The sequence below is a fragment of the Equus przewalskii genome, chromosome 10 (assembly GCF_037783145.1).
Source record: "Equus przewalskii isolate Varuska chromosome 10, EquPr2, whole genome shotgun sequence".
NCBI lineage: Eukaryota > Metazoa > Chordata > Mammalia > Perissodactyla > Equidae > Equus > Equus przewalskii.
In genome coordinates, this window is record NC_091840.1 from 49,206,230 (window position 1) to 49,227,396 (window position 21,167).

General features: G+C 39.6%; 1 protein-coding gene across 2 annotated transcripts in view; it reads right to left on the bottom strand.

The window, feature by feature from the left end:
* RABEP1 (rabaptin, RAB GTPase binding effector protein 1) overlaps positions 1–20,763 on the bottom strand; it is a 104,377-nt gene extending 83,614 nt beyond the window's left edge. For both annotated transcript variants that reach the window (XM_070563085.1, XM_070563084.1), the window contains exon 1: positions 20,500–20,763. In XM_070563085.1, coding sequence (XP_070419186.1) covers positions 20,500–20,533 — 34 coding nt within the window. In that variant the 5' untranslated portion in view covers positions 20,534–20,763. The remainder of the gene's footprint in view (positions 1–20,499) is intronic.
* Between the last annotated feature and the right edge of the window lie 404 nt (positions 20,764–21,167).

The following is a 21,167-nucleotide window of genomic DNA, read 5'->3' on the forward strand; positions in this document are numbered from 1 at the left end:
GAAAATTTCAGGTGTGAACATTCTACAGGATGAATTTCTTCAACAAATAAATTATAAGGGAAAAAAAGACACCACATAAAAACCAGTTTTAAGGATGGCCCTTATTTTGGATCCCGATTGGAACAAACTCAATTTTTAGACTTGAAACAACTGAGGATACTGGATGACTGGATATTTGGTGATATTAAAGAATTTTTTTTTAGGTGTTATAATAGTATTGTGGCAATGTTTACATAGATAGGCAAACCTCAGAGTTAGTGCAGGTTCAGTTCCAGACCACCAAAATACAGCTAGTATCGCAATAGAGCAAGTTACACAAATTGTTTGATTTCCCAGTACGTATAAAAGTTACACTATATTGTAGTCTATTAAGTGTGCAACACCATTATATCTAAAAAAACAATGGACAAACCTTAATTTAAAAAATACTTTATTGCTAAAAAATGCCAACCATCATCTGAGCCTTCACAAGTCACAATCTTTCTGCTGATGGAGGGGCTTGCTGCATGTTGATGGCTGCTGGCTGATCAGGGTGGTGGCTGCCAAAGGATGGGTGGCTGTAGCAATTTCTTAAAATAGGACAACACTGAAGTCTGCCGTGCTGATTGACTCTTCCTTTCACAAACAACTTCTCTGTAGCATGCGATGCTGTTTGATCACATTTTGCCCAGAGGAGAACTTCTTTCAAAATTGGAGTTAATCCTCTCAAAGTCTGCCCCTCTGATGCTTTACCAATCAAGTTTATGTAATATTCTAAATCCTTTGCTGTCATTTCAACAATCTTCACAGTATCTTCACCAGGAATGGATTCCATGTCATGAAACCACTTTCTTTGCTAGTCCATAAGAAATAACGCCTCACCTGTTCAAGTTTTATCATGAGATTGCAGCAATTCAGTCATATCTCCAGGCTCCACTTCTAGTTCACTTGTTGTTTCCACACCATCTGCAGTTACTTCCTCCACTGAAGTTCTGAACACCTCAGTCATCCATAAGGGCTAGAATCACCTTCCAAACTCCTGTTAATGTTGGTATTTTGGCTGCTTTCCATGAATCATGAATGTTCTTAACGGCATCTAGAATGGTGACTCCTTTCCAGAAGGTTTTAATTTGCCCAGAACCATCAGAATGACTATCTATGGCAGCTACAGTCTTACAGATTGTATGTTTTAACTAGTAAAACTTGAAATTCAAAATTACTCCATGATGCATGGGCTGCAGAATGAGTGTTGTGTTAGTAGGCATGAAAACAACATTAATCTCATTGCACATGGCCATCAGAGCTCTTGGGTGGCCAGGTACATTGCCAATGAGCAGTAATACTTTGAAGGAAATCTTTTTACTGAGCAGTAGGTCTCAACAGGGGGCTTAAAATACTCAGTAAACCATGTCATAAACAGATGTGCTGTCATCCAGGCTTTGTTGTTCCACTTATAGAGCACATGCACAGTAGATTTGGCATAGTTCTTAAGGGATCTAGGATTTTCAAAATGGTAAATGAATACCAGCTTCAGGTGAAAGTCACCAGCTGCATTAGCCCCTAAAAAGAGAGTCAGCCTGTCCTTTGAAGCCAGGCACTGACTTCTCTCTAGCTATGAAAGTCCTAGATGGCATCTTCTTCCAACATAAGGCTGATTCATGTGCATTGAAAATCTGTTGTTTAGTGTAGCCACCCTGATTAACTACCTTACGTAAATCTTCTCGATAACTTGCTGCAGCTTCTACATCAGCACTTGCTTCTTCACCTTGCACTTTTGTTTTGGAGATAGCTTCTTTCCTCAACCCTCACGAACTAACATCTGCTAGCTTCACATTTTTCTTCTGCAACTTCCTCACCTCTCAGCCTTCATAGAATTGAAGAGAGTTAGGGCCTTGCTCTGGATTGGGCTTTGGCTTAAGGGAATGTTGTGGCTGGTTTGATCTTCTATCCAGACCACTAAAACTTTCTCCATATCAGCAATAAGGCTGCTTCACTATCTTATAATTTGTGCAGTCACTGGAGTAGCACTTTAATTTCCTTCAAGAACTTTTCCCTTGCATTCACAACTTGGCTAACCGGCACAAGAGGCCTAGCTTTCAGCCCTTCTCAGCTTTCAACATGCCTTCCTCACTAAGCTTAATCATTTCTAGCTTTCTTTTCTTTTCTTTTCTTGTTTTTTTAAAGATTTTATTTTTCTCCTTTTTCTCCCCAAAGCTCCCCGGTACATAGTTGTATATTTCGTTGTGGGTCCTCCTAGTTGTGGCATGTGGGATGCTGCCTCAGCGTGGTCTGATGAGCAGTGCCATGTCCGCGCCCAGGATTCAACCAACAAAACACTGGGCCACCTGCAGGAGAGCGCGTGAACTTAACCACTCGGCCACGGGGCCGGCCCCTTCTTTTTTTTTTTTTTCTGAGGAAGATCAGCCCTGAGCTAACATCTGCTGCCAATCCTCCTCTTTTTGCTGAGGAAGACTGGTCCTGAGCTAACATCCGTGCCCATCTTCCTCTACTTTATATGTGGGACACTTGCCACAGCATGGCTTGATGAGCGGTGCCATGTCCGCACCCGGGATCTGAACTGGTGGACCCCAGGCCACCAAAGCAGAACATGCGAACTTAACCACTGTGCCACTGGGCCGGCCTCTCTAGCTTTTGATTTAAAGTTAGAGATGTGTGTGTCTTCCTTTCACTTGAACATTTAGAGGCCGTTGTAGGGTTGTTAATTGGCCTAATTTCAATACTGTTGTGTCTCAGGGAATAGGGAGGCCCGGGGAGAGGGAGAAGGACAGGGAACAGCCGGTTGGTGGAGCAGTCAGAACACACACAACATTCATCAGTTAAGTTCGTTGTCCTATACAGATGCAGTTCATGGTGCCTCAAAACAATGGCAATAGTAACATCAAAGATCACAGATCACCATAACAAATATAATAACGGAAAGCTCTGAAATATTGCAAGAATTACCAAAATGTAACACAGAGACATGAAGTGCACAAATGCTCTTGGAAAAATGGCACCAATGGACTTGCTTGACACAGGGTTGCCACAAACCTTCGATTTGTAAAAAACGCAGTATCTGTGACGCACCATAAAGAAAAGCTCAATAAAACAAGGTATGCCTATATACAGAAATGTTTCCAAATTAAATCAAATAACATTTGAAATTTGCTATTTAAAAGTCCAGGAGGGGAAGCAGGGAGAGGGTTACAGATGAAATAAGACTGGCAATACATTGATAATCACGACATATGGAGGGCAGTGGTCTACATACTAATCTTTTTATTTTTTAAGTTTTAAAATTCCATATAAAGGGGGCTGGCCCGGTGGCCGAGTGGTTAAGTTCGCGCGCTCCGCTGCAGGCGGCCCAGTGTTTCGTTGGTTCGAATCCTGGGCGCGGACATGGCACTGCTCATCAAACCACGCTGAGGCAGCGTCCCACGTGCCACAACTAGAAGGACCCACAACGAAGAATATACAACTATGTCCCAAGGGCTTTGGGGAGAAAAAGGAAAAAAATAAAATCTTAAAAAAAAAAAAAAAAGTTCCATAGAAAGGACTCTAAGGTTAATTTTTTTTTTAATCTTGCTATTTCTGTGTTTGAGGGCTTAAGTCTAAATTAGCTGGAAAATAACGTACCCATAAAACATCATTCCTGCACCATTCCACATAATGGGGCATTATACATACTCATACATATAATTCACAAGGGAGAACTATTAATAAAAAAAATTATTATTTCTGGTTATTACCAATTCCTTTAATATAAAACGATAATTGGTTTAGAATATTCTGAAGATTTTTTTATCATTTACAGGGAAAAAAGTCAAGCCTAATACAACATAAGATACCTCTTAGAACCATGTTTGATTACATTGTAAAACAAATCAAATTCCCTTTGTACACTCTGTCCTTCATTTTAACACAGAAAATCTTAAATGTAAATGTAATTTCTCATCTCCCTAAACTTGTGTTATAAAAAGGCTACAATATAGTTACAAAATTAACATTAGGAGTTACTTATCATAAGAAAAGTTCTTCATAAATAATAAAACACAAGGGTTATATTTTATTTATAAGGAAAGTTGAATGCATTATTTATGAACTTTTCAGAAATATCAAGGTCATACATAGAGAGAGATCAGAATTTTGATAAACAGCTATCCTACCTACATGTAGATAAAGAAGATCAACTGTATGTCTCTGGAAGGGGACATGAGAAACGAACAGGTAAAAATTTGAAGGAGAGTGCCTTGAAAGAAAGAGTCTCAAAGGTAGAAAAAATGAAATAATAACAAGAGCTAACAATTAAGTATCACCTATTTATCAGGTACTATATGGCAAACAGTATAGCATAATAGTTGAGAGCACAGGCTCTGGAATTAAATTACAGTCTGACTCCTAGTTCTACTACTTACAAACTGACTCATTTCCATCTGTAAAAATGGGCACTAGACTAGTACTACCTTTGAGGGTTATAGCAAGGATTAAATAATCCATATGTGGATTTTCACGGAGTATCTGGCAAGGTATTTTATACAATGGCTCATTAAATTTTCACAACAAACCAAAAAGTAGGCATTATCATCCCCAATTATAGACGACAAAATATTTTCTGAGAGATTAAATTATCTACCCATTGTTACACAGCTAATAAGCAGCAGAGTTGGATTCAAACACTGACCTGCCTTGTGATTGATTATAAGTATTTAATAGAAGAGATAAGAGATTTAGGCATCATGTGAGGAGTTATAAACAAGTGTAATACCATCTCACAGAGGTGTTCTTTTATTTAGTCACATTGTTCATTTACATGGTGAAATACATATTACATACTTAATTATAAATTATCTTCCTTTATAGTAAGGGCATCATACTGTTAGGTTTTTTGTGTTTTTTTTAAGTCATGTGTATAATTTTACATCAGAATGGAAAAGGGGCATTCTAAAGCATTTTGTTATAAACTAGTGGTTCTCAACTGGGGGTGATTTTGCTCCCCAGGGGACATTCGGCAATGTCTAGAGACATTTTTCATTGTCACAACTGGGGGAGACAGGTACTGACACCCAGTGGGTACAGGCCAGAGATGCTGCTAAACATCCGACAAAGTACAGGACAGCTCTCTACAACAAAGAATTATCCAGCTCAAAAAGTCAATTGTGACAAAGGTGAGAAACCTGTTATAAACTGATAGAGTTGAGAACTTCTGATATATAATGCCAGAGTAGAAGACAGGGAAAAAGTCCATTCCAATCCTAAAATTCTGAGATTCATTTAGTCCAAATCTATATCTAATTCCTAAAGTTCGGCAACAGCTCTCTCAAATGCTCATTTAGCACCTACTTAGGTACCCAGGTACTTTTCAATACTCTCAATCTCACAAAAATGAAGTTCGATTTAAATACTAAAGAAATACAGGAAAGATACAGCAGTCCTATCAAAGTATGCAAACACTGCATCTAAAATATTCATGGGTGTTTTTCAGTCAAAGTCTTAAAAACTTTTTTTTTAACAGAGGAAGAGAGTGCAGAAGGAAATAATTTGATTTCTTGTTCCAAATTCAACCAGATCACTCAATAACAGTCATCAAAAAGGCTTTCACTTTCATATCACCAAACAAGAAATACTCTGGTTATAGGAATAAAGAAAAAGGGCTTGATCCACAAGTGTCTCCTGTACAATCTTCAAGGCTCCTGAAACAGTAAACGTGGTCCACAGGTATGTATTGTTTCCACCAAGTCTACAGTCAAGTCAGGTGATGGGGGTAGCAATGCCCACATAAATCACCCCCACTCCCATAACTTATTCTCCTTTATCACTTTGCCAAACTGATTCTAATTTATGGCAACAAAATTTCACATAAACACACGTACACAAAAACACTAGACTTGTTGGAGGAATGTCCTTGTATAAAAAGCTCTTAATGATTAGTAAAAAGACAAATATTATTTAATGGTTAAAGGATAATGATAGACCATTTGCAAAAGAACTCCAAATGCCAAGAGAAATCAACTAATGCAAATCTAAACAAGACTCTTTGCTCACCAAAATTTGCCAAGATTTTTGTGGATTTCTTTTTTTTTTAATTAAAGATACCACTACCTAGTGTTGGCATGCTCATATACTGCTGGCGGGAGCACAAAGTACTACAACCTTAAATAATGGTGTATTAATGTTTTTTATTTCATTTATACACACACACTCATTTTTTTAAAGACTGGCCCTGAGCTAACATCTGTTGCTAATCTTTTTTCCTTCCTCTTCTTCTTCTCCCAGAAGCCCCTTAAGTAAGTACATGGTTGTACATTCTAGTTGTGAGCCCTCTAGTTCCACCATGTGGGACGCCACCTCAGCCTGGCCTGATGAGCGCTGCTAGGTCCACACCCAGGATCCGAACCAGCAAAACCCTGGGCAGCCAAAGCAGAGCGTGCAAACTTAACAACGTGGCCACGGTACCAGACCCGTTTTCTAAATTTTATGATGCTTTGACATCATGGGGCCTCTACTGGCCAGGGAGAGATTGCCCCTCCAAGGGCTAGCTAATTTCTAGAGATAACAATTCACCCAGGACCACGGCTATCATATGCAAACCAACCAATCTCAACTCCATATTCCAACCACCTCTTTTATATAACTCTCACAGACCAAGCCAATATTTCCCCTGCCCTAGGGGAATATTTCTGATACCTTGGGCCAGGTATCAGAAAACCAGAGACCACTCCTATAGACCAGAGCCCACCAACATTATTCAAACCATCCAATCCTAAACTTGCCTATTCTGCCCCACCCATTCCTTCTCATGGAAACCACAATAAAGGCTCTGGGCCATGCTCTCCCTGCGCTCCTTCTGCCTCCTAACCAACCCTGGTACTTCCCTACATGGCCCTGCACGGCATGGCATGCCCATCTTTCTTGGGAACTATAAGTAACAAACTCTTCTTTCAAAGGCAGTTGTCTCTGTGTCTGTCACCTTTCATACCTGATTAAAACAAATCCAGGGTATACTCCAAGACAGATAACTACGTGGTAATCAATAGCAAAAGACTTAAAATTTTGTTACTCTTTAACAAAGCCATTTCACAGCTAAGAATTTATCCTAAAGACGTAATCATGGATATGTGTAAAGATTTAATTGCAAGAATGCTGACTGTAGCATCAGTTAAAATTTCAGCAACAAGCTAATGTCTAACAATAGAAAAGTGACCAAAAAAATTATGAAATATCTATACAAGTTTCAAGATGAAACTTGAAAGAGAGCACAACAAATTTTACCAAATCTACAGGGAATAAATATTTCCTATACTATTTAAAATGTCCTGAGCATGGTTAAAAAAAAAAAAAAAAAAAAGGAATGTTTCCCAACTTATTTTACCAGGCTAGTATAATCAAGATACCAAAACCCAAGATAGTGTCAAATGGAAAACTATGAATATAACTGCAAAAAAATGTAAAACATCAGCAAATCAAATCCAGCTACATACTAGAACAATCCATCACAACCAAGTTGAGTTTATCCCAAGTATATAAAATCCACCCAACAGCAGGAAATCCATTAATATAACCAATTTTGTTAAACAGATGAAAAAGACCTGAAATAATCTCAGTAAATTACAAAGAAAAGAAAAAAAGTAAAGCAATTAAAGAGGAAATAGCTATGGGAAACAAAGAATGTCCAATATAAGGATGATCCATGTGCCTAAATTAGAGAACCCAACAAACAGAAGAAAATATTAAACAAAAAAAAAGGAAAGAAAATACTACAAGATTTAAAGGAATAAATATTCCCAAAAGGAAATCAGAATTGAATCTGCAAGAAAAAAAATAATAAAGATGTGAGCAAAAAGGTCCACAGAGGAGAAAAGTAGAAAATAGAAGAAACTTGTGTCCTGGACATCCCTGAGCAGCTGAACCAGCCTGGACTGCTTTACTTCTGAACTTGTTACACAGACAACACCGAATCCTTTATTTTTTTAAGCTACTAGGAGTTGGATTTCCAACGGCTCTAAGACTGAAGTATTCCTGATACAAAAGAACACAACAAAATGTACATGTATCAAAAGTACCAAAATTTAAATGTACCTAACTTTTGAAACAACTCATAAGATTCACAGAGGGAAGTATTTGCACAAATATTTAGAAACATATGTATCAGGATGCTTACAATAGTGTTATTTGTAGTAGGGAAAAAATTTAAAACAAATATTTTTACCAAGAGAATTAAACATATTATGGAATCCATACAATGTAATTCTATGCAGTAATTAAAAATAATATTATTTAATAAAACATTACGAACATTTCTTCATTTAAGTGGGAACAGCATACTGTGAAAGTATCATAATTTTTCATCAAATTTTTAAGACATTTCATATGTTATATACATGAAAATGCCAGAAAGATAATATAACAAAATGTTAATGGAAATTACCTTTGGGTGATCATTGTTTTATTCTTTATGCTTTTCTGAATTTTCTGAATTGTCTGCAACAGGCAATATAACCTTTATCTAAAATTATAAAATAATTGTTTGCAGAAACAAAATTAATGTCTTCAATACAAGATGTAGAACACCTAATTTGACAAACAGCTCATATAGAAATAACTTAAGAATTCAAATTACATTGGAAAAAAATGGGCCATTTAGAAAAAAAATACAAAACAAAGAAAGTATAAGTGGATATCTAACTGATATTGAGATAATGTAGGTCTTTAAAAGCATTATCAAGTTTGTTCAAATTAAATCTTAGACCTCTCTATATTGTTAATTACACCAAAAGCCAAAATAAGACAAAAGATGAACTTGGGAAATATCTGTTACAAATAAAAGACAAAGGCCGATATCCATGAAATAAAGATATTTATAAATTAATAAGAAAATGGCAAAGGACATGAAGAGGCAATGTGGAAAGAAAGAAAACAAATGACCAAGATATTTTTTTAAAAGGCCAATCATACTAAAAATGCAACTTAAGACAGCAGTAAGATACCGTTTTTGCCTATGCTATTGGCAAGAAAATTTTAACTCTATACTTAATGCTAACACGGGTAAGGTGACGCTAACAGACATGAGCACTAACGGCAGACATGTAAACCAGAACTAGATTGCTGGAAAGCAATTTGGCTTTTTATCAAAACTTCATACTTTTTGATCCAGAACTCTCTAGGAAATAAAAATGACACCAAAGATTAATGTCCAAGGATGTCTCCTATAGAATGATTTATTAATAGCAAGATCTTATAAATAATCAAATAGGCAGTAACAGCAAAATATTGGTATTTTGATATTTTATGGTATATCCACATGATAAATTACAGACTTTCAAAATCAATGTTTTTTGAAAAATAACTTACAACATAGGAAAATTTCACATCATAATTAAAAATAGCAGAATACAGAACTGCATGAGCAATACGGTCAACTGCTTTAAAGTTGCTTTATTTGTAGATATAAAACATGACCAGAAATACACTCTAAACTGACAAAATACTCTGAAAGATGGAATTACCGGTAAGTTCCGTTTTCTTTACACTTTCTTTCTACTTTATGATCAAAAAAGAAAGCTGGGGTTTCAATTTTGACCTTTTTTTCACGATCTGAGAGTTTACTTAACTAAACCTGACCTGAGAGGTAGTGGGTGGAATGAAAACAGTCATGGGAACCTGGATCCTGGGCAAGTTACTAAACTTTTACTTCCTCAATTGTGAAATAAGGATACCACCACCCTTAAAGAATTTGGAAGATTAAATAATATAATCAATGCATTTAAAGTGCCATTACGCACTTTAATTGTAAACATGTTTGCTAACGATAGAGGTTCTCTAAGAACTTAGTTTATAAACTCAATAAATGAGATTTTTAAAGGCCTTTTGGGGCGGGGGAACACGGTGGGCAGACAATGCGATCATTCCAAATTTTACTTGAATGAATACCTAAGAACAGCTAAGGAAAATTCTAGAAAATGAATAATGAAGGGTGTGTGGCTCTTTAAAATATTAAAAAACTAGAAAGTAGAAAGGAACAGTAATTGTAACTACGTAGTATAACACCAGAATAGATAAATCAACTGAACAAAATACGATCCAGAAACGGACTCAAGTATTCCTATATATATAGCATATAATAAATGGTGGCATTTCAAAAATCAATGGAGAAAAATGGATTAATCACTACACGGCGTAAGAACATCTGGGTAGACATTTGAAAATAAAGAGTAAAAGCTCGATTCCTATCTCAATCCTTACATCAAAATAAATTCCAGGGGGCCGGCCCCGTGGCCGAGTGGTTAAGTTCATGCGCTGCACTTCGGGGGCCCAGGGTTTCGCTGGTTCAGATCTTGGGCGCGGACATGGCACCGCCCAATAGGCCACATTGAGGCGGCATCCCACATACCACAGCTAGAAGGACCCACAACTAGAATATACAATATGTACTTGGAGAATTTGGTGAGAAAAAGCAGGGAAAAAAAAAAAAAGAAGATTGGCAACAGTTGTTAGCTCAGGTGATAAATAAATAAATAAATACATACATACATACATACACCAAAGTAATCAAATATTTAAAAGTAAATACTAGGGGCCGGCCCAGTGGTGCAGCCGTTAAGTGCGCATGTTCCGCTTCTCGGCGGCCCAGGGGCGGCCCAGGGTTCCCCGGTTCAGATCCCGGGTGCGGACATGGCACCGCTCATCAAGCCATGCCGTGGCAGGCGTCCCACATATAAAAAGTAGAGGAAGATGGGCACAGATGTTAGCTCAGGGCCGGTCTTCCTCAGCAAAAAGAGGAGGATTGGCAGCAGTTAGCTCAGGGCTAATCTTCCTCAAAAAAAAATAAAAGTAAATACTAAAGTAAATACTAGAAGGTAACAAAGAGGCAGAAGTAAACCTAGAAGCCATAAAGGAAAAAACTAACAAATGACATAAAAGTTAAAATACTTACATATGCCAAAACATCTCAAAATTAAATCAAATAAGCTGGGGGAAATTTTTGCTACAAACAGAGATCAACTTATCCATATGCAAAGAACTCAATTTGCTAAATCACGAAGCTATAAGCCCTCTTATACCCTGATGGGGAGCCTGTAAATTGTCAAACCTCTTTGAAAGAGAATTTGGCATTTGCCATTTAATTTTTAAACATGCACATTCTTTGACTCAGTAATTCCTGTTCAAGGAATTTATCCCACAAAAATACTCATGTGAGTATGCAAAGATACATACAAGGATATTCGCTGCAGCATTATGGTAATAGTACAAATATTCATTAATGAGGATTTACTTTTAAAAGCTATAGTGCATTTATACTACACAGCCATAAAAATTACCTATTTCAAAAATGATGCATAATCTGTATCAAAAACAAAATTAAGAAAAGCTTGAGAACAGCATCATGTAGCATGATTCCACCTTTAAATCATCAGAATACACGTTTTTTTAAACTGAAAAAATATATACCAGGACTTTACCAGTGTTTATCTCTGAGGGGTGAACTTATGAGTTTATATGAACTTTTCCTTTGAAATTATACGTTTTTTACCATAAGTATTTATTACTTTTTATTATTTTTGACACAAAAAAATTTTAACTAAGAAATTTAAAAACACATAGCATCAAAGAATAGACAAATACATCAATGGAAAAGAAAAAAGAGCCCAGAAATAGATCCACACAAACAGAGTCAACTGATCTGTGACAAAGGAGGAAAGGCACTCAATGGAGAAAGGATAGTCTCTTCAACAAATGATGGTGCTGTAACAACTGGATATCCACATGCAAAAAAGAAAAAATGAAGACTGGCCTGGTGGCGCAGCGGTTAAGTTCGCGTGCTCTGCTTTGGTGGCCCAGGGTTCGCTGGTTCAGATCCCAGACCCATGCACTGCTTATCAAGCCACGCTGTGGCAGGCATCCCACATATAAAATAGAGGAAGATGGGCAGAGATGTTAGCTCAGGGCCAATCTTCCTCAGCAAAAAGAGGAGGACTGGCAGCAGATCTTAGCTCAGGGTTAATCTTCCTCAAAAAAAAAAAACAAAAAAAAAAGGAATCTAGGGGGCCAGCCCTGTGGCCTAGTGGTTAAGTTCAGCATGCTCCACTTCGGGGATCCGAGCACAGACCTACACCACTCGTTGGTGGCCATGCTGAGACAGCAACCCACATACAAAACAGAGGAAGACCAGCACAGATGTTAGTTCAGGGCAAATCCTCCTCAGCAAAAAATCATCATTGTCATCATCATCATCTAGGTACAGACTTTACACCCTTCACAAATATTAACTCAAAATGAGTCACAGACCTAAATGTAAAATGCAAAACTATAAAACTCCTAGAGCAAAACATAGGAAAAAATCTATATGACCCTGGGTACAGCAATGACTTTTTAAATACAACACCGATGGTACAACCTATGAAAAAAAAAATTGATAAGTTGGATTTCATTAAAAGTAAAATCTTCTCCCCTTCAAAAGACACTGTCAAGGGAATGAGAAGACAAGCCACAGACTTGGAGAAAATACTTGCTACAGACATATCTAACGAAGGACTGTTATCCAAAATATACAAAGAACTCATAAAACTAAATAATAAGAAAATGAACAACCTGATTAAAAGATGGACAAAAATTCTGAACGAAAGAAGATATACAGATGGAAAATGTGCATACAAAAAGATGTTCAACATTGTCTGTCATTAGGGAACTGCAAGTTAAAATGAGATACAACCACACACCTACTGGAATGGCTAAAATCCAAAACACAGACAACAAATGCTAATAAGGAAGTGAAGCAATAGGAATTCTCATTCATTACTGGCAGGAATGAAAAATGGTACAGTCACTTCAACATACTCTTACCATGTGATTCAGCAACCACACTCCTTGGTATTTACCCAAATGAGCTGAAAACTTACATCCACACAGAAATCTGCATGATAGAAACTTTATTCATAATTGCCAAAACTTGGAAACAACCATGTCCTTCAATAGGCGAATGGATAAATAAATTAGTACATCCATACAACGCAACATTAATCAGCACTAAAAAGAAATGAGCCATCAAACCACGAAAAGACATGGAGAAACTTCAAATGCATATTATTTAGTGAAAGAAGCCAATCTGAAAAAGCTACATATGATATGATTCCAACTTTATGACACTCCGGAAAAAGTAAAACTACGGACACAGTAAAACGATTAGGGGTTGCCAGGGATTTAGGGGGAAAGAGGGATGAATAGGTGGAACACAGGGGATTTGAAGGGCAGTGAAACTATTCTGCATGATACTACAATAGGCAGTGGATACATGTCCACTGTACATCTGTCCAAACTCATAGAATGTACAATGCCCAGAGTGAACCCTAATGTAAATAATGGACTTTGGATGATAATGACATGCAGGTTCACCAACTGCGACAAATGTACCACACTGGTGTGGAACACTGATGGTGGGGGCATCTAGAAGGAGAGAGGGTATTACAGAAACTCTCTGTACTTTATGTTCAACTTTGCTGTGAATCTAAAACTGCTCTAAAAAATAAAGTCTATTAATTTTTTAAAAATTGTAACCATATCTGTATCCCCAGTACCTAGAACAGTGCCTGGCCTATAGTAAATGCTCAAAATATAATAATAAAAGAATACACAGCATACTGCAAGGCATATACTTCTCAATAAATCACAGTCATCATTTTATTACAAACTAACATGATACAGTAAACTAAAACATAACTTGAGGGAATGATGGCCTACATTAAAAAGAGAGTTGAGGGTCTTGACCAAAAAAGAATGTTTTTGCTGTTCTTTGCATAAGTCACATAAAGTCTATGTCTGGGATATTTTTTGCCAATTTTAGGAGTGCCATTTTAAGAACAGCACTAGCAAACTATATATATGGTATCAGAACATCTGGCTAGCCTAGCAGAGGAAGCCACAAAGAACGGGGAGGATACAGACCCCTTATATGAGGAACCACCAAGATGGAAGAAAGCTCTTTAAATACCTAAAGACATTTTGTGTCGAACAGAAAATAGCCTAATTCTGATTCATTCAAGAAGCCAGACCCAAGGTGCAGAAGTGGTAGGGAAGTGATTTGGACCCAAGAAAACTAAGAATTTTCTAATACAAAAAGTTTCTAATACAGAAAGTTCTAGAAAGACTGGATTTTCATCTGTTAGGAACAAATGCAGAACAAATTTGTGCAATAGAGATGGATCTAAATTGTCAACGTGCCTTCTGTAACTCTCTACAAAGGCTTACTCAGTTCACAGTAAAATGAAAGAGAGCAGTAGTTTCAGACAGACTCTGCTCTAGAGTAGCTAAGAAAGTTGGGGATATAAGATCTAGATGGGACGGGCAAGGCAGCAGCTGTTTATTCACAGATAATAAATGCAGCAAGAATTTAGAGAAAGTAAATATCACTTGGGGATTAAATGGTAAATATCAAGTTTGTCCTGATTTTTAATAGCCTTAAACAAAGGAATGGCAACCCACACCATGGTTTGCCCTCCCCACCCCCACCACATTTCCCACAATAAGGACCAATCACACCTGTGCTTATTATTCTAACAGCTTTTCTCAACCCAGGTTCCATGACAGAATTAAACTCTAACGCCTGAGGTATTTAATGTATATCACAAATTAACTTCTCTCCTGTGCATCTAGAATGTTATATCTTTTGGATAACTGGGAAAATACCCCAATTATTTTCTGTGTTCTATGGTTAAGATGAGGAACCCAGATAAGTATAAACAACCTAATCTACTTGACTGCAATGAAGGTCTCAAAACTACAACCCCCACTGGTTGCCTAGACTGATGGATAAACAGTATCTACATTCTCAGAATCCTCTTCAATTTCTCTCCTGCCTGCACCCCAAACTAAATGTTCAGCAAGCTGCTTTTTACCACCACATTATTTCTCACATCTATTATTTCCTTTTCTCTATTACCAGTATAACCCCATCATTTCTCTCCTGGACCACAGCAATAGCCTAACCAATCTGCTGAACTAACCGTCTGCCTTATGATCAACCTCCCTATAACCCCAAGTTATACCCTGTGTAACTTCCAGAGCAAGCTTCCTATAACGCAGTTTGGATCACACTATTACTCTATCAAAACACATAGGCCTAGCCACATCATCTAGAAAAACCCAAACTTCTTGGCTGGCAGCAAAGCTTTCCACCATTCAGGCTCAATCCCCTTCTTCAAACCTGTCTCTAAACAGGACTCACGCTCCCAGGACACCAGAGTATTCACACACTACCCTTCAGAGGGTCACCTCGGCACCCTCTCCAACAAAGTCTGGATCTCAGTTCTGGGCATGGCCTCCTGAAGATTTGTTCCTTCCCTGGGTGCTCTGCCTCAGCCCTAGAGGTAGTGGCTGCTCCTTCTGTTATTCATATATTCTTCAGGGTTTTCTTTTTCTCTTAGGTAATCCCCTGTTTGGCTAATAACTCTTCATATTAAACTTTCCCTGTTTAAATCTAAAAATGAATTCCAGATGGTTTAAAGTACTAAATATAAGGATAAAACTACAAAAGTGTTGGAAATGAGATGGTTATTGGTTTTGTCTTGTTTTAAAATAAACATGGGACTTGGGGAGGTCTTCCTAAGTAAGACAGGAAATCCAGAAACCATAAATTTAAAAAATGGTCAGATCTTCATAAAAATTAAAGCTTTCTGCACAAGAAAAAATAAATATATATATAATCACTAACTTTTAGGGAAGTACAAATTAAAAAGCTATCATGTCATCTACTTGCTTAAAACCCTTCACTGGCTTCCCTACAGCTCTAAGGCTGAAGCCCACCCAAGCCAGCCCATACCTATTTCACAGCCCCTCACTCTCTCTACTCAGGCACACTGACCTTTCTTCAGTTCTCTTACTCATCCTGCGCATCCACCAGATCTCAGCTCCAGGACCATTTCCTCAGAAACCTTTCCTAGCCTCCGTAAATGGGTCCAACTCCTCAATTATACGCATTCATAGAGCATTGAGCACAGAGATAGGCATTCATAGAGCACAGCTGCTCAGGCCAACAACCTTTGCATGATCCTTGACTCGTCTCTCTCTAGCATCCCATATCTAATCCAAATCTTGTGGGCCATACCCTCAAAATATAACCTCCACCAATATGCCGTGGTCCAAGCCTCATCATCTTTTTTCTGGATCAATGCCTCCCTTGCCTCCCTTTACTCTACTGGCAATCTAGCAGCCAGAGTGTTTTTTTTTTTCCCTGAGGAAGTAGCCCTGAACTAATATCTGTTGCCAATCTTTCTCCTTTTTTCCTGCTTCAGGAAGAGTAGCCCTGAGCTAACATCCATGCCAATCTTCCTCCTCTTTATATATGGGTTGCCACTACAACATGGCTGACAAGTGGTGTAGGTCCATGTCTGGGATCCAAACCCACGAACCCAGGCCACCAAAGCAGAGCCTGCCAAACTTAACCACTATGCCACAGGGCCAGCTCCTAGAGTGATTTTTTAAAACATAAGTCAGATCACATCACTCCTTTGCTCAAAACCTTTTCAATGGTTCCCTACAGTGAAAGCCAATCTTTACAATGCTTGGCTACAATGTAGGGCCCAACATGATCTGCCCCTAGCCCATTACTTCCCACCTCAATCCTACTACTCTCCTTGCCCACCTCCCCCATAACTTCATTCCAGCCACACTGACCTCCATGTCATTCCTCTAACATGCCAGACATACTTCTTCCTTAAGGCATTTGCAAAAATTGATCCCTCTGTCTAGAACACTCTTCCTCCAGATATCCTCATAGCTAACTCTTCCATCTCCTTCAAGTCTTTGTTCAAAAGTCATCTTCTCAATAAGGCTACTCTGACCACTCTACTTAAAACCAGCCTATCGCCCTTCCTTTTACCCTGCTCTATTTTTCCTTTTTCCCATAGCACTTATCACTCGACAATCCCTATCATTTGCTTATGTGTGTTTTTGGTACCTGTTTCTCCCGCACTAGATCAGGTTATACATTATGTGTGTTGCCCACTGATGTATTCCAAATACCTAGAATTGTGCCTGGCAAGCAATACACACTCATATTTGTTAAGTAGTTTTATACTTGTCTGTGGGATTATCTAATTAATGGCCATCTGATTCACCACCTAGGAAGAGGGACTGGGTTTGGTTTTGTTCATCATTGTACTTCCTAGAGCCTAGCATAGTGCTTGGCACAGACTAGGCACACAAACATTTGTTAACTGAAGAATATCCTTTTTTATCCATCAGAAGATGCAAATTTAGTACAACTGACATTATCCAGAGCTTGTAACAGTGTAGGGGAAATCCACCCTCTCATATACTGTTAACAGGTATGTAAATTGATACTTTTTTGAGCGTAAGCTAGCAATAGCTATTAAAATTTCAACCACTCAGAGCTCATGCCCTTTAATTCAGTAGTCTTACAGAAGTAAAAGCAAGAGTACTTAAAAAATATGTACAAAGATAACTATTACAGCACTGCTTATAAAATAATGAAAAAATTGAAAGCCGCCTACTTGTCCATCAATAGAGAAACAGAAAAATAAATCATGCACGGTACACGCATGTGATGGCATACCCTTTAACAAGTACAAAGCGGATCTGTAACAATGACCTGGACAGTAGTCCATGATCTAGTAAATAGACCAGAGGGCCCTGGCATCAGATGGCCTGGATTTGAACCCTAGGTCCACCCACTTCCTAACTATATAATTCCAGGCACTTTTAACATCTCTGGGCTTCAGTTTCCTCATCAATAAAATAGGAACAATACTACTATCATAACAATATCTGCCTCACCGATATGAAGATTTCCTGAGATAACGCATACAGTGTTTACAGTGCATTACATGGCCACACAACCATTTACAAGTATATATTAATTATAGTTAACATTTATTAAGTGACATAGACAAGGTGCAGATCTATCTATGTAAAGCATGTCCATTTCAGGGGGAAAAGGCAGCATGTCTGTGCAACTACAGAAAAAAGTCAAGGACAGAAAACTTAATAGTGATTACCTCTGGGACATGGGAGAAGACATACTTCTTAATATCCATACTTTTTTAATGGAGAGATTTTAGAAGACAGCGGTTTCAAATAAAAAAGAAGTGAAGTAAAATCAGAGCAAAGGCTTCTAAGATATAATTTAACTTAGATTTAAAAATATTAAAATTTGAAAATTTTTACATTAGTCTTTGAATTCTCAAAGTAAACTGGGATAATCAGCTGAAATTTGTTTGGCTATTAAAATTACCTTTATTCTAACGGAGTAAACTAAGATGCACCATCAAAAAAAAAAAAAAACTTTTTCAAAAAATTTACAAAATAAGGAAATAAAGAGAATAAAAAATCAATTTCATCCCGTCAATTTACACACAAACCAATTCTTTTCTTAATCTACCATATCTTCAGGAAAAACAAAGACACGTCAAAAAAGGAAAAGAACACAAAGTCAACATAAAAGACAACTGCTTCTAAAATTGGATAAAAGCAAGATTAAAGTCAAAAACTAAGCAGTTATCTCTTACTGTCAGTTTGACTCAAAAGAATTCTGTGATAGTCTTTTTAAAAATCCGCAGGGCTGGGTAATTTGAGTGTGCTTAAAGCTAAAGTGGTAAGAAGAGATCTATATTAAGTTCAGCCAAAGAGAAAAATTAAATCCCCAAGATGAACTTCTAAGAAGACACTGACACAAAGCACTCAAATACACTGAACTCTCTCTCCTTTTGTAAACAGTAGCTGTGGCTGCTCATTTACTACACTAACGGAAAATAAATACTGCAATCTATGCAAACTAAACCTCAACCCGGAGTGACAGGATCTGAAAAATAGGGAATAAGCCCGTACTAAGAATAGCAAGAATACAAGATTTCCTAAAGCTCCTTTTTCCTAGCCTCTTTCAAGTGCTTAGTCACTTCTCCCTATATACATGGAAGACCATTTCACATCTTGAAAGAGGCAGGGAATTTTGACTCCAGGCTGTCATGTCACCTGAGCTGCCCTAGACGTTTGTTTCCATGCAACTCAAGAGAAGGCAGCAGCCAGCTAAGCATACCTACCAATCCAGATCAGAACCAGAGGCCACTGGAGCTTTCTGTATTCTGCCTCCGTCTGCAGTAACAAAGAGGGGTTTGTGGAAAAGCAAAAGTTTTCTTCCCTGACACCAAACGAAAAGGTGAGAACTAAAAATGTAGCCTGAAAACACCCCTGTTCCCTCTTTGAGAGCCCACCAGAAATGCCTCTCTTCTCTTCTACTGAAACAGAAACAGCAGAGTCCTAGACAACTCCAGGTGTAGGTACTAAACATCTCTCCTTAGGCAACTAACAAAACCTAAAACTAGAGGCTTACAGGTTTTGGAGCAGACTTCCAAAAAAAGTAGCCAGCCTTAAAATCTGATAACATTGTTTCAGGTTCCCCAAAGGCAAGAACAAAGAGTAAGGTTTTCGTCAAAGGTTATTTTAAGAGATAATCCTAGGCAAGGGCAAGTTTTTAAGTACCTACTATGCACCCAGCACCATATTTCAACATTCCACTCCCACTTAAAGATGCTAAGCACACGCTGATGACAGAAATACATCTGAAAGAGTGTTCTCCACCAGATAGAGTACCACCCTGCCAAAGACCAAGCATATTCTTTCCAAACATAACTCCAGGTAGTAAAACCTGGAACGATGTGGCCAATCTCTGAAGCAGAGCTTAGCCCACTTCCCAGAAGGTCACGAAGGACTCTAACCACCAACGTGGATTACTTACGATGGGGTTCTTTTTCCTTCCAAGAATCCAAGTGCTACAAAAGACACGTTTCCTCGACCTCAGCATTCTCAAAAACCCACGCTCCTTACTATTCCCAATTTCCCCCACAATACTACGAATCACTTTACATAAAAACACGTTGCCATCTTTGTGATAAAATATAAAGGCTTAAATTAACCTGTTCTCCATGAGGGAGAACACTGAAGTTCAGAGAGGCTGAGAAATTTGCCCAGAGCTTGTGAGTGAAGGATCCAGGTCCTTTAGACTCCCAGGCCCCGGCACTTACCATTAAGCAACACTGCCTCTCAAGGAACGCTACTAAATCCACTTACTGATCCCAACTTGTTTTACAAAACTGGCTGCAAAGCGCTCTGTAGCACGGAAAGGGGGGGGGGGGGCACAACATCACTACCTAAGCAGTTTTTTTCTTTAACGAATATAGCACATGTTCCCGATCCTCCCCACGGGCAGAACCCACGTGCCGGTCCCACCGCTGCCCACGGCCCCAGGCTTCTGGCAGGTCCCGCTCCGCCTCCCCACGCCTCCCCACGCCTCCCGCCACTGCCGGCGCCTCCCGCCCCCTCCCCAGCGTCGGCCGCCCAGGCCCCCGCGCCGCCCTCGCGCGCCGCCTCCGGCGCCGGAGCCCGCGCGCTCCCGCCTCGGCCCCGCGGGGTCACCCCCGGGGCCCGCGCGCGCCCTTCCCGCCGCCCGGAGCTTCCCCCGCGACGCCGGCGCCGGGCAGGCCGCGCCCGCGACGCCTGCCATGGTGGGCGCCTCACCGTCAGGCTGAGGAGCCGGGCCCGGCTGCGCCATGGCCAGGCGGCCGGCCTCGGGGAGCGGGGATGGGCGGGGAAGCGGCGGCCCGAGCTCCCACGGGCTCAGCTGGCGGAGGAGGCGTCGACCGAGCCGCCGCCGCCGACGCCCAGGGAGGAACCGCTAAGGCTGGAGCCGCCGGCGCCGCCACAGCCGCGGGCAGAGACGGACCCGAGCGCCGACCTCCGCCTCCTCATCCTGACAGCGGGAAATAAGCAGTGCGCAGGCGCGGGGGGATGGGGCGGCACGTGACGTCGCCCAGAGCCGGGGCGGGGCTTCGCGCGGGGAGGGGAGGCCCGAGGAGGAGCGGGGCTGGCTGCCAGGGCCCCGGAGCGAGGTTGAGGAGGGGAGGAGGGGCGGTGGGAAAGGCCCGGTCGCTGAGAGGAGAGGCTCCCAATCCTCCGCCCCAGCAGAGAGGCAAAAAAAAAACCATGATAATAAAAAGAAGGACGAGAGAGGAGGCGGGGTGGTGAAGTGAGCGCAAATCCAACCTCTGGCTCTTCTAGCTGTGTGACCTTGGGCGAGTCACTTAACCTCTTTGAGCCTCACAGCCTTCATCTCTTTGATGGCTCAGAAGAGTTTAAATGAGGCAAAACGGGAGGAACTGTTTCCGACGTACTTTCCATTAAGCATC